Source organism: Stegastes partitus, unplaced genomic scaffold (genome assembly GCF_000690725.1).
Source record: "Stegastes partitus isolate 25-593 unplaced genomic scaffold, Stegastes_partitus-1.0.2 Scaffold607, whole genome shotgun sequence".
Lineage (NCBI taxonomy): Eukaryota > Metazoa > Chordata > Actinopteri > Pomacentridae > Stegastes > Stegastes partitus.
The window spans coordinates 74,845-88,060 of NW_007578338.1; the positions used below are offsets into that span (position 1 = coordinate 74,845).

At 44.6% G+C, this 13,216-nt stretch overlaps 1 protein-coding gene across 5 annotated transcripts in view; it reads right to left on the reverse strand.

The window, feature by feature from the left end:
- Positions 1-13,216, reverse strand: part of rapgef1b (Rap guanine nucleotide exchange factor (GEF) 1b) — a 46,520-nt gene that overhangs the window by 6,274 nt on the left and 27,030 nt on the right. Inside the window, exons 4-16 of one of the 5 annotated variants that reach the window (XM_008289332.1) lie at positions 12,751-12,907; positions 12,567-12,655; positions 12,325-12,480; positions 11,667-11,717; positions 10,984-11,098; positions 10,661-10,841; positions 9,210-9,731; positions 8,013-8,215; positions 3,096-3,188; positions 1,998-2,083; positions 1,534-1,639; positions 786-861; positions 345-429 (exon numbers count right to left, since the gene is read on the reverse strand). In XM_008289332.1, coding sequence (XP_008287554.1) covers positions 345-429; positions 786-861; positions 1,534-1,639; positions 1,998-2,083; positions 3,096-3,188; positions 8,013-8,215; positions 9,210-9,731; positions 10,661-10,841; positions 10,984-11,098; positions 11,667-11,717; positions 12,325-12,480; positions 12,567-12,655; positions 12,751-12,907 — 1,920 coding nt within the window. Of the gene's footprint in view, positions 1-344; positions 430-785; positions 862-1,533; positions 1,640-1,997; positions 2,084-3,095; positions 3,189-8,012; positions 8,216-9,209; positions 9,732-10,660; positions 10,842-10,983; positions 11,099-11,666; positions 11,718-12,324; positions 12,484-12,566; positions 12,656-12,750; positions 12,908-13,216 lie in introns of all 5 variants that reach the window. The other 4 variants (XM_008289331.1, XM_008289334.1, XM_008289333.1 and 1 more) reach the window with 4 other exon arrangements.

Below are 13,216 nucleotides of genomic sequence, written 5' to 3' on the forward strand. Positions count from 1 at the left end.
GTCAGCATATGCCAGGTCCACTGTCTTCCTTGCTCCCACTTCCTCTGCTCAATCCTCAAGGTCAGAGTTCATGACACACTCTCTACCGAAGTGACAACAGACAAAGAACACAATCACAATACATTCACTGTTAATTTAGACGTCAGTATCCGTCAATCGAGGATTACAGTTCAACTGGAGGTCTCGATCTTTGAGCGCTTTAAACTAAAAGACCCTGAATCAGAGCAAACAAGATAAACAAGCTTTTCCTTGGTAAATAAGGATTAAAGTGGGAAAAACAGCCTGCTGCCAACAAAAAAGTGATTAAGCGCAGAGTGACATGTTTAGTGATTTGAAAAGGATATCTGTAGTGTAGCTTCTTAATGAGGTCCTCTGGGGTTATAAAAGTCCTATATGTAGTCAGAAAGGCTTCACAGTACAAAACAAGATCTGTCGAGCAAAAACAAGAGGAAAAGGCAGCACATTTCAGTTGACATGCAGCCAATGTTCCAAGTTAACTAATTAAAGCTGACAGCACATCATCAAATGTGAAAGCTACATAGCTAGACTGACACACTGCATATAATTGAACCACAGAGAGACTGAGGCTATTTAAAATGCTACTCGGAGAAGTATTAGCACATCAGTCGATCTAAAGAATCATAGTTAGCAAATAAACATAAATCTGTCTTTGAATAGAAAACGAATGCAAATCTGTCAAGATTTCCAAACAGAGATGTGCCAGTGACCCAGAAGCACAGTAACATACTGCACAGATACGAGTCTTAACGTGTGCTGTACTGTACCTTTGCGGTCTGTTTCTGTAGCGTGGACTAATAGAATATCTCCTGATCCAGCACGAACATCAGGACCATCGTCATTCTGGGGAAAATTAAGAAGAGTGAATGAGGTGCGGAGGATTAAAGAGAATGAAAAACAGACACAAATATGTAGAGGTGGTTGAGATGTGGAGTGATGCAGTCTAGCCCAAAACGTAGCAAACACATTTCCTCCTCCTTCTCCCCCCCTCTCAACCCTCCCTGTCCTGCAGCAGCTCCTCTGATGACGAAGAAAAAGTCAGACTTGTGAATGATAAAATCACCACCCCTGCAATATTTCTTCTACAGCACCTCTAAATGTCATGACGGGATATAAATCTTGCCTTCTTGCATTTCTGATCTCCCTCCCATCTCCTTTTGTAAATCATTGCTGTCACATTGCCCCTAACCTTGCAGAGTGGCGAGCAGCAATTTCACACATCTGTATATCAGACTGCACCACACAGGACAAAGGAGGAGGCGGCGGCGGCGGCGGTGGAGTAGGAGGAGGGTGGTTTGTCAGTTTAAGGTATGCAATTTCAGAGACTTAACTCCAGAGGGCAGCAATGGCTATCAGTGGTGTATCTCCGGATCTGATTTCACATCTGAATGACTCACAGCGACCTTTAGCCTGAGCCGGACTAACAGGATAAAAATGTGCTTTGTATGCTGGTGCTGCTGCACAGTTCTGTCATAGCAGTTTTCTAAAAACAGTACACAGCATCAGCAGCCTTACTTCTTGTTTTAGTGTTATCCTGCTCATTATCTCCTTGTGGTCTATGAGGGAGAGCTCGTCCACGTCTTCCTCATCGCTCCCAGCCGATTCCGTTGACTTCTGCCTCCTGAAACACACACACAGCCAAACATCATCAACACAGGAACACTCAGGTTTGTCTACAGCACCAATGCCCATTAGAGCTGAAACAATTGATGGGCATCTGTTGTAGCAACTAAGTCGTCTTTGATAAGCAAAAATGGTAAGAATGTGTTGGTTTTATCTTCTCAAACGTGAAGATTTTTTCTTTTTACAGGAGTCTGTAAATATGATCAACTCAGAAGAATAAACTATAAAAGATGTCTGATGAGTTTTAGCCCATTTACAAAAAAAGTACATTACAAAGATTCGTCAAAACACACACTGCACATACAGTTGATACCAAGTGTGTGTCACTGATGGCATGTAAACATTACAACCCTTACCTTTCCTTGTCCAAACCCTCTTTGTTATTGGTGGATGGTGTTTGAGGGGCGGGGTCTTGGAGCACATCATCAGCTGCAATCGTTTCCTAATCAATGGAGGAAAAAACAATAATCAACCCCTGCGCGGTTACATGGAACATCATTGATGAATGGTTCCATGCAGTGACGGGAGGCCGGCTACTGATGAGATATGAACCACCGGGATCTCATGCAACATGTTGGAAGGGGAAGACGGATGCTCCGTACAGACGTTTATCACCAGGTTTACAAAGGATGTTATCCCCATTAGTTTTGACACAGAACAGGTGTAAAGGGGCTGATGGGTAAAAATGCAGCTTTTCCTCAGTCTGAGCAAAGGAAAAACCCGACAGATGAGTCCCAAACAAGAATGACACCAGAAGGTAGAGTTCACTCGCACCGAAACCGCACCAATTGTATATCGACAAAATGCAATCACACATTGTCTCTGTTGCTTGCTCTCTCTCTCTTTCTCTCTCTCACATTTGCACAAACCTCACCCAACATGCCTACAGTACACCCCAAATGCACAAAGTGGCTCACGGGAATACAAATACAGCCTCACACACACACAGACATAAGCTGTCACACATGCACAGGTGCACATAAATTGTTACGGGGAATGTTATTGGAAAATTGAAAACCGGTGAACCATTGAGAATCCCTTTTTGGAGCGGCGACATTTCAGGTGTTAGATCGGAACAAGGTTAAATGCTCGTTATAGTTGAAGCACAGCCAGAGAGACAGCAATCACCAGCCAGGCAGTCAAAACAACATACACATGGACATCATTTCCACAGACACCAACCAGAGCACATGAGTCCCTTGCAGGCAAACCCGTGAACCTGAAGTCATGCTCAGTCAGGTTTGGCTACATTCACATTCCATTTCAGCGCCAATCCGTCCAGGAGATGAATCAATAAGAGCTGCTCGGTGCGAACAGATGTGAGAGCGACATCTGCCACCCAAACGGCAATCCTTACTCCAAATCCCTCGCCGCATTCGAATTGATTCATACCCCTGAAGAGACGCGACGTAGAAATGGAATTGACCTTTCACCCGTGGCAGTCAGCTACTTACTCTGAGGGGGAGAGGCAGCTCCCCATTGGCCTGGCTGGATGAGTACAAGTTGACATACTCCCCCTCCCCGCCCTCGTCATTCGCGCTCTCGCTCTACGGGAAAAGAGGAGGGACACAAACCGAGGCGTAAGGCAGCGGAGAGGGGCACAGGGTGTTTGCTAAGGGTGTAGCAGGTGTGAAGTGGGAGTATGTGGCTAAGGGAGAGAGAGATAGCAGCTAGCCGAGGTCTGCTTTTCTACAGTGAGCGGTGTGTTTTTCCAGCTTTGCATCCTCATGACCACCAGGTGGCACTGGAGCGCATCATATATAAAGAGGTAATAGTATTTACTGGCAAGAAGAACATGCAGTGCAACATGCTCCACTGGGATTCTTTTAGACCAATAATCAGACAGCAGACAGTTTGTGGGCAGTGATAATGACAACAAGATGCCACTATGTGAATGAGTCACTATATTATCATATGAGCAACAATACTGAACGCCAAACAGCTGTAATCTAACATCAATCTGCCAAGGGAAGGGGTTCCAGTGTCACATTTTAATATCAGAGTCTCAGAGAGCTGGTTCGTGTAAGTATCCTGCTTGTGCTTCCAATGTCTATCCTTTCGTAAGCTCACCGCTGAGGTGTGGAGAGAGTCAGTGAGAGAAGACTCAGAAGGAAGACAGACAGCCACAGAGCCCATTGAGCCACCCAGGGAACCGTTGGGCCCGCCCCCGCTGCCATCCAGAATGGTGGCATTGGTCAAGGCAACCTGGTCCAAGCTCTGTGATTGGTGGAAAGAACGAAAGCAGGAAAGAGGGAAAATAATAATAATAATAATAAAAGACAGGACTAAGAGATTAGAAAGAAGGCAGAGCAGATAGAAAAAAAAAGAAGCTGAACAATAGGAAGCAGAGGCAGGAAAAAAAAGTGTTCACCTCATTCTCCAACACCTCCATTAATTTAAGCCTGGACTATGGCAGTGATGTGCCTGAACATGAAATGTACTGTACACACACATACACCCAAAAAAAGTGGAAGCAGTGACAATAGAAACATCTCCAATGATGATAACACGGAAGATAATAACACAGCAATGTTTAACAAGGACATTAATATGCGAGCATCAACTCTGATTATGTATATATGTTTACACAAGAGACGTCTTAATGTGTGTTGGTGTGTGGCCAGCTGAAGAGATGCCTGCCAGCAGGGAGGTAGTGGTGACCTGTTGTAACACGTTTCACATACCAGCCCTGTTTCAGCACACCAGCCAAGAGCGGCGCATACACAGTTCACTGGTAGTCACTGCACTCATGCACACACACAAATGAACGCACGTGTTCATGCACAGAAAGAGGATCACAAATCAAAGCCTCTCATTCTTTTTTTCCCCCACGGTCTCTAAGATTCTAGTTAAATTAGGAAATCCTGTGTACCACTGAATATGTCTCTCTGTTTCCTCTCAACATATGCAAAAGCAGACTTTCCTGGTATGGTTTTCCTCCCCCCATGACATCCCCCCCCAAAAAAATATCATGCCCCAAGGAGTTGAGGAATGCAAACATTCCACAGAAACAGACAAACGGGAGGTGTGGAAGTGTGTGTGCATGTAGGGGGGGAAGGAGGTTACAGCACGGTAGTGTGAGGGACAGAATGGAGAGCGCCACCGACGCAGGAAGATGAAGAAAATGAGGAGGAGAGAGGAACGGAAGAAACAGTAGTCGAAAGAGAGGGAATGTGTTTTCCATCAGGTCCATCTGGTGCTGCATTCCACCGCAGATATCCTGAGGGAGATCCGCACCATGTCTTAGCGTGCCTCACACAACATAGGGTCATCATGGGTCAACCCTCCCAAAATACTGACCAGAACACTGTAACACATAGTCAGGCCTGCTATGTAGCCAGGGTCAGGCCCTAACTGAGTGGAATACAGCACCGATTAACCACAAGCTAATTCATTAACAAGAACCTGTTGTTGGTTGAAACATTCCAGCCTGACTAACAAAGGGTTATTTTGTTATTTGTAATCCCCAAACAAAGGCATAACAGTCTCTTGTGATATTCTGATGAGCTGCTTCGGACACAGCGGCCAATGACTCTATCTCTGAGGCAAAATGAAAACAGGGACAGGGTCAAATAATTACCTGTCATGTGGAGGAATGCTTCCGCGCAGCACACAAACACACAAACTTGGCTAGCCAGAGGCTGCGTAGAAGCACAACAAATAACTGCACACACTCATGACCACGCAAAGCAAACATTAATCACACAATATCTAGTGCCTCAGCTAGAAAAAACACACACACGCACAACAAAACAAATGCACACATGGGCGAGTGGATGAACAAAATTAAGGATCAAACAGCAGCTAAGCCACCCGCCCTTGAGGGATGGTCCTGTCAGAGACCTCAAAGGTGCAGGGGCAGATGAACAGACTGTATCACATATGGAGCACACACAAGGTCAAGCCACCCCTGGACCGGTCCAGGACCACACAGCACCCACGCCAGAGTGGAGAACGGGAGGGGATGGGGGCGGGAGGGGGAGTTTGGAAGTCGGGTGGCGACTCACCGTGGGTGTGGTCAAAGACGCCTGGCCAATCAGGTAGGAGTTAGAGACGGACATGCTGAGGCCCAGCCCAGAGCCCGCCTCCTCCATGGCCGCTACAGACGGCTGGAGGTGGCAGGAGAGAGAGGAGGAGGAGGAGGAAGAAGGGGAAGAAGAGTGGGAGGCCTGAGAGGGAAACAAATAAAGGAAGAAAAGATAGAAAGAAAAGATAAAAAGAGAGGGAGTGAGAGTAATGGGGGGGTTAAGGAGAGGCGAGGAGGGAAAACAGGGTTTTAAGGGAGGAAAAGAAGAAAACAGTTGATTACAGTAGTAAGCAAGACAGAATTAGAGCAGATTTAATCAAAGTTGAGCAGCGGAGTAGTGAAGTCAAAGCGGTGAAAGCTGAAGAGGATTTTTGTAGTTCAGTGGAGAAGTGTCAACTCAATCTGCAGATCTGAATACGACAGGAATGAGCACACAACTGCTGTTTTAAGTGTTACTAAATGTGAATTTACTGTTAGTTGTTATTTCAAGTCTTCCTAGAAAACCTAACTCCTGGAGGGTCATATGACGTGTACAGGTTACACACATTTATATCTACTGTGGCCGTCCAATAAACCTTTTAATGTCCTTAGCTTTAAGGGCTTTACAGAAACCAGGCCAACTACAACACGTTCTAAACAGAGCCAATATGATCCGCTCTACTTTTTTTTTTTTTTCACCCATTTCCTTATCCACACAGCAGCTGAAATGACTTTTTTTTTTTTTTTTTGCAAAGCCGTGTAAAGTCGCCAAAGCGTGTAAGCCTGGAACATGGGTTTATGGAGGAGGCAAACAGGCTTATTCCACTGGGCCACGAGCTCATCAAGTCCAAAACATGAGGCCAGATTAGGCCTTGCGGCAGGAGCAGAGATGAGTGCAGTCCGACTGTACGCTCAGACAAAAGAATGATAAAAATAAAAGCTGCGCACGCGGCTCAAAATACACAGTTGTGGTGGCAGAAAGAGGACAATGGACAAAGAGAGGGAAGGTGGTCTGAGCAGACTGCTACACGGCCACAAAGTCTATTTTCTTTCCCGGGCTATGAAACTGTACATCTAGCTACACCCTGGAGACGTGTGTCATCTGTTTACAAATGTGCTGTCTTCAATATTACTACAAAGTTTTAAGACAACCGCCATTTGTCACCTTCAAGTAGGTTTGGCAGGCTTTAGTAAGGGCAAATCGACAGAAAAGACTGTCTCGTGTAGAAACCACGGGGCAATCTTTTTTAAAATGTATTTCTCCATAGCATATTCCTGACTACATAAACATTTAGGTATTATTTAACTCTCAAACCAAGCTGATCTGCTTCATTAAGACTGTGTGGGTACAATTTGAACAGCTGTTGTTGACAGTGACCACACAATTCACTATCTACCACTAAATTGCAATTCAAATGATGCAGAACTTTGATAGGTGCATAGAAGTATGTGTACTTATTTTGTGCCCGAGTACATCTCACTTTAAAATGTTGAAAGAAGCAAAGTTAAAGCAAGAAATTCAGAAAAATTTGATGGGAAACTTTTGAAGAAAATAGCATGCTACTGTAAGACTCCATCATTCATAGCAAGAGGCTGCTTGTGAAAGTGAGTTTTCATGGCCTTTAAAGGTTTTATTTCAAACTCACAGTATGCCCTCCCCTGCTACGACCTATTCTATCGTGTCTGTACCGCTCTCTCCCCACTGACTCACTGTCAGACAGTTGTCTCAATTAACCCAGACGCCGACCCAGATTAAGATAAGTGGACTGGAGTTGATGTGGGGCTGATAAAGGCTAGTCTTATCTCCGACTAACGACCAAACACCTCCGTGTTCGCACAGATGTCTGCTGCGGTTACGAAAACGGTAAAGAAGAGAGACAGAGAGAGCAGAGAGGAGGAGCTGAATAGGTGAGGAAGATAACAAGATAGGAGGAGGCTTGAGAGAAAATTGATGAGGATTACCACTGGAATGTACTTTAGATGCAGAATGCAGTATGCATTCTTTCCAACTCTTCTCTTTCAGCCAGTGTGAAGATACTGGGACCAGCACTGAGCTCTGCCACACAGGGTTGTTTGTATTGTCGACATGTGCACACAATGTTTCATATCATGTGATTTCGGGTACAAGCTCATAAATCAATAGTTTCATCGATAAAGGTTTCACACCCTCAAAGTTTTGGTCGTAACTGAACTGAACAATTTCAGGAATTCAAATCACAGCTTTGCTCACACACTCAAATTAGTGAACCCAGCTATTTATCCACTGCAGCCGTGGTAGTTTATGAGCCATGGTGCAGTAACAAACAACCTGGCTTGTGTTTCTCGAAAGGGTGACTGTCAACATACACATGAAAGGGTTTCTTACCAGTTGTCTTTGTTTTGGTGGTAATGCTGGAGGCTGCAGCGGCTCATGGACTGAGTCGGTGCTGCTGAAGGAGTCGTTGAAGCCGTAGACCTCCTGGAAGCGCTTGTTGCGCTGTTCATAGATGCTTTCACTCTGTGGCATCTGGTAGAAAACGGAGGGCTGTGGCTCTGAGTAGTCTTCCACAAACTGCATGTACTGAAGGACTGAAGGAGGGAGACATGATTAGATTATAAAACATTTATTACTTATCTTGCTTAGTGTTACACCATTAAACTCAACCAAATCAAGAACGGACCTATTTTAGAAACAAAGATTCATACATCCCTTTTAGAGTTACAAGACGGTCTGGGGATGAAGTGCTACACAAATTGTGAGGCTTAAAATTAAAGAAGCAAAGGCTGAGATATCCTGACTTTCTGTATCTTTTATGGGCCCAGCCCCAGAAATCGTGGTTACTACATTCACCAGAATTCAACTCACTAGCATCTTTCATTAAACCCTGTCTGCGTAGGTAACACCCTTGTGATTCAAAAGCCACAACTTCAGTTTTTAAAAACAGACATTCAGTCCCAAGATGTGATAACCACAATGACATCACTATGACACCATCGTTTTCTTAGAACTGACAAAGCTCCTTCAGAGACAAAAAAGCTTTTATACAGCTGTTTTCACTGGAAGCGTGGTAACATGAACAGCCTCTGATTTACAGCATATTTGGAATATGCCTTTAAACCAATTTCAAGACTGTTGGCCACGAGAAATTATACGATATGATTTGATATGTGTTTAAATAAGCAGGAAGGGCTGACTGTACATAATGACATAATACAGTAGCTATAGAGGAAGTGATGTAGCAGGTGGGTGAGGAAATGACCAAATTTTGCCCTCTGTGCCGCTGGAGCTGGACCCATTGTAGCACATCCTGGTATTCACTTCCTGCCTCTATTCACAGAGGAATATTTCCTTGACATAATCTACGCTTCAATGAGCTGATGACGAACTGCGGCCAGTGTCCTGCTGTCCTTTCCTAAATCAACCTCATCCCTTCCTTTATTTTTTTCCTTCACTAGACTCTTTGTCCCTTTCATTGCCTCCCACTGCCTCTGTGCCCTCCATTCAGTCATCTCATTTAAAGGTCTTCCATCTTTCTTGTCTTCTTTGCTCCCTCATTACATTCCATTCTCTCCCCTCACTTACTGTGTCTGCTTTTCTTTTCTGGCAGTGGTGGTGGGCTGGCGGGGACATCAGCGTTCTCGCTGGCAACGTACTGGGCAACGAACATGCCCCCGTTTGTCTGAGGCATGGGCGAGATGGGTGTGAAAAGGGGGAATGGTGGCGTAGGGTGAAGCTCCTCTTCGGACAGGTTGTCATACTGGGAGGGGTAGCGCTCATACAACACCCTGGACCCTCCGTCGGGGAAGGGCGATGTTTGGGTGCTGCGTCGCTTCTTCAGCGGTAAGGCAGGGGGTGCGCTGATGCGGGAGGACTGTAGGGGATTAGTTTGATTGGGCTGGGGGGTCCAGTATTCTGGCTGCTGGGTTGGAGGAGCACTGAAGCGGGGATGTGTGGGATGCTGTCCGGGAACGGGGGAAGAGGACTCGCTGTGAGACTCAGGCAGAGGGCTCAGGCAGCCTCCCACCGGTATTGGAGGCAGGTTATCCCCAGCCGACAAGTCCTGGTGGAGGAAGTCATAGTCCGGGTCGTAATTCTCTGTGTTGTCTGAAAGGTAAAGAAATGGTAACATTTACTTCAATTTCATTATCATACATTGATACTCAACACTTAGCTGAGGCAGAAATGTTAACTTCAGCACCTACATAATATATGAAATGAATAATATTTATGACCCAGTGCACATGAGCAAAGGGTTGCCAACTTTTGAGATCCAATAGCTTTACAAATGTTCTATGTGGTACCTGGTTATAATATCTGGATTCTATTTCTCAGAAACAGACATATCTCTTATCTAAGTGTTTTTTTCTCTTTCTTCATTTTTCATCGCCAAGTTGTGTCGGAAATAGCTGGGTAACCGCCTACAACACAAAATGCCATTCGTCACCAGACATAGATTTTATCAGATGGAACTAAAGGATGATGAGTCCTTTACAGTGTTACGTCAACTTCTTGCCATTCATCTCGTCTTTGCAAGTCTGTATCTCACAAATGGATGGTTTGTTTTTGTGGTTTAACCAGAGCAACACAACGCTTCTTCTTTTATAAAGATGATTAACTGATCATGGCATTAAATGAACATCCTGTCAATATCTTAAGCTTCTCAACTTAATGCAAATAGATTTTTTTTTTATTTGGAGTAATAAACTTGTACAAAATAAGGAGGCTATCAGTGTTTTAGATAAATTTCATCAACATTTCAGAATGTATGCTGCTCATTTTGCTTTTTTACACTGTTGCTACAGATTGTGAGCATTAATTAGACTCCAATCCCTTAAAAAACACCACTACACCCGATTACAGATCTAAATTAAATCAGTAAGTTTTAGTTCTTTATTATTTGTGATGTAATTTACTTGCAAACAATGAAAGCTATACCTGATGAAATTTAAACGGATTTGGACTGCTAAGTTCATATAATTGAAGATTCAGATTTGACAAAATGTGAAACCCAGTTTTTCGTCTTTCATCCTTACCCAGCGTCTCACAGCTGGTGTTACGAGAACACTGACCACTGTCCTGCTCCATGGAAGAAAGCTGCTCATCAGACTTGCTGAGTTTCCCCATGCTGCTGCACGGAGAAAGACGTGGAGAGTCGCCACCATAGGAGTGGCTCCCCCCCGAGAAACGCCTCTGCAGGAACTCCTGCTCGTACTCCTGAGGCAGCACACACACAGAGAAAGATTTAAATTACACTCCTTTTTCTTAATAGCTGGTTTATTTCCTGTGAATTATGTTGATATGGTCTTAAACTAAAACTGAAGGCATGCCATAATGGATCATTAAGTTAATCCCTCACCTGTCTGTGGTCGCTACACGGCAGACTGGAGCCACGGCTCATTGGGGCTACCACGGCCACCGGTGTAGGCGAAGGGGCTGACTGGCGCTTCTTAGGGGGAAGAGCTGGAGGAGGACTATTGACAGATAAAAAGAAACAGCAGAATTAAAATCAAAAAAACAAGAAAAACAGGAATGTTGGGTGTTTTCATCTCAGAGGCAAAGTTAAAAAGGACAATCAGGCAAGCACGCAGAACACACTTTCTGACATGTATGCACACAAAAATCCATGTATAGATACATGAACACACGCAGTATCATCCCTCCTGTGGAATAGTGAGATGAGAGTGAGGGTGTTTCATGTTAGCCTCTCTCAGCTATGACATGAAGGCATCCTGCTTGTCAAACCTAAATTCTCTCAGTGAGTTAATATCGGGTCAAAATGGGGCGACGAGCGAACATAAGCGACCATGAAATGGGGGCCAGCGAAAAGACACTTCATAGTTCAGTCATACACTCTCATGCACGGGACGGTCTTCTGATTGGATGATGAAGGTTCTTCAGGGAATACCCAGGATAACACAAACTTTAGGATAATGCAACCATGCAAATCAAAAAAACACTTTCATCCAATCCAGAAGCTTTATGGGGGGGTCTAGGGTGGGATGTTATTATGGAGACGGATGATCCTACAGGCTAACATACTTCTCCTTCTGAGAGGGTCTCCTTTGGCCAGCGTCAGCACTCAACTGTGCTCTGTTTCCAGAATCCAAAGGGAAACCAAAGATGGAAAAAAAAAAAAAATTGAGAGAAACAGCAGAAAGAGTAAGGAAGGAAGAGGCAGAGCAACAAACACACAAAAGTGATCCAGATTTTAAGCCTTAAGTGTGAAAGTTGTGCGAGAGCCAAGAAACTACATCAGAAAATACACAATACATCAAAATACGTTAAACCCAGCAGCGAAAATGAAAGAAATCTGTAGAAATACCCCTGCCTTACTCATATCCTAAAAGCCTGCTTTATTCCTCATTTTTTGCGCATGAAACATTTTCAGAATATATTTTTAAGATAAGTTCAACTTTAAGTGAAACAGCTGTGACGAATAAATGCAGAACGGGCGCTTCTGTTTTTTGTGACTATAGTGCAAAAGGTCACAAAACTTTTTTTTTTGTGACCACATCACCACCAAGCCACAACGGGAAAACACAAAACCACTTCTTCTCAGGGACTTTTAGGCCAAAGTAGAAGTTTCAGGGCTAAGAACAGAACTAATACAGCAGCCCCGTATTAACTGTCACTTTAAAAAGCATTTCTATTCAGAGAGAATGCAGAGTATTGCAGAGGCAGCCTGCATTGTCCTCACCTGAGCTCTGCCATTTTGGCTTCAGGAAGAGGGGGTTTGGGAGGGGCCACGTCCTCATCTGGTATTTCAGGGGCAGCCTCTGCAGGAGTAGCTGCCGGAGCTGGCTTATTCGAGACCTCCTGTTCCCGATCTATCAAGGGCATCTCCGATGACACACTGCTACACACATAAAAGCTGTCTGAGAAATGAACTACATTGAGCGTCTGAATGTTTGTATTCCTGAGAGCACACTTTGAGCTCACCTCTCTGCTGTGGTAGCAGGTGGTGCCGGTTTGTTAGGGGTTGTGGGTGATGGCTGCTCCTGTTTCTCTATGGTCAGCTTCACCAGTTCCTGTTCACAAAAAGACAGCATAGCCGGTTTCAGCCTCTATGAATACACCGCAGGAGGACACTGCCAACAACATAGCATTTCCTCTGTCAGCATACCTTTACTCCATCCAGCACTGCTTTGATGACAGTGGTGACAGACGCCACATTTTCCTTGTCCTCCAAGTCGATGCCATCCAGCATCACCTGGTCTGCCCAACGGATAAGGTTGGCCAGACTCTGATACACACGGCTATGGCAAGAGGACAGCGCCGAACTGTTGAAAAGGTGCGAGATTGAGGTTGGGCGAGGGTAAAAGTAGAGGCAAGAGGAATTCAGGAAGGAAAGAACGAAATATGATGTATGATATAGACATAAAGGACATGAGGGAAGGGAGAGAAGATGTGGAAACCAGAGGTGCAGAAAGTAGAAAAATTCAAGACAACACAGCAGTGGGGTGTGAAGAGAAAAAAAAAAGACAAGCAGATGTTAGACAGAAAGTGAGAAAAATCACAGAAACATGAACATGTCACTCATCTCGATCTATCTAACGGGCCGTCTATTACACTACACATTTTTGGGGCAT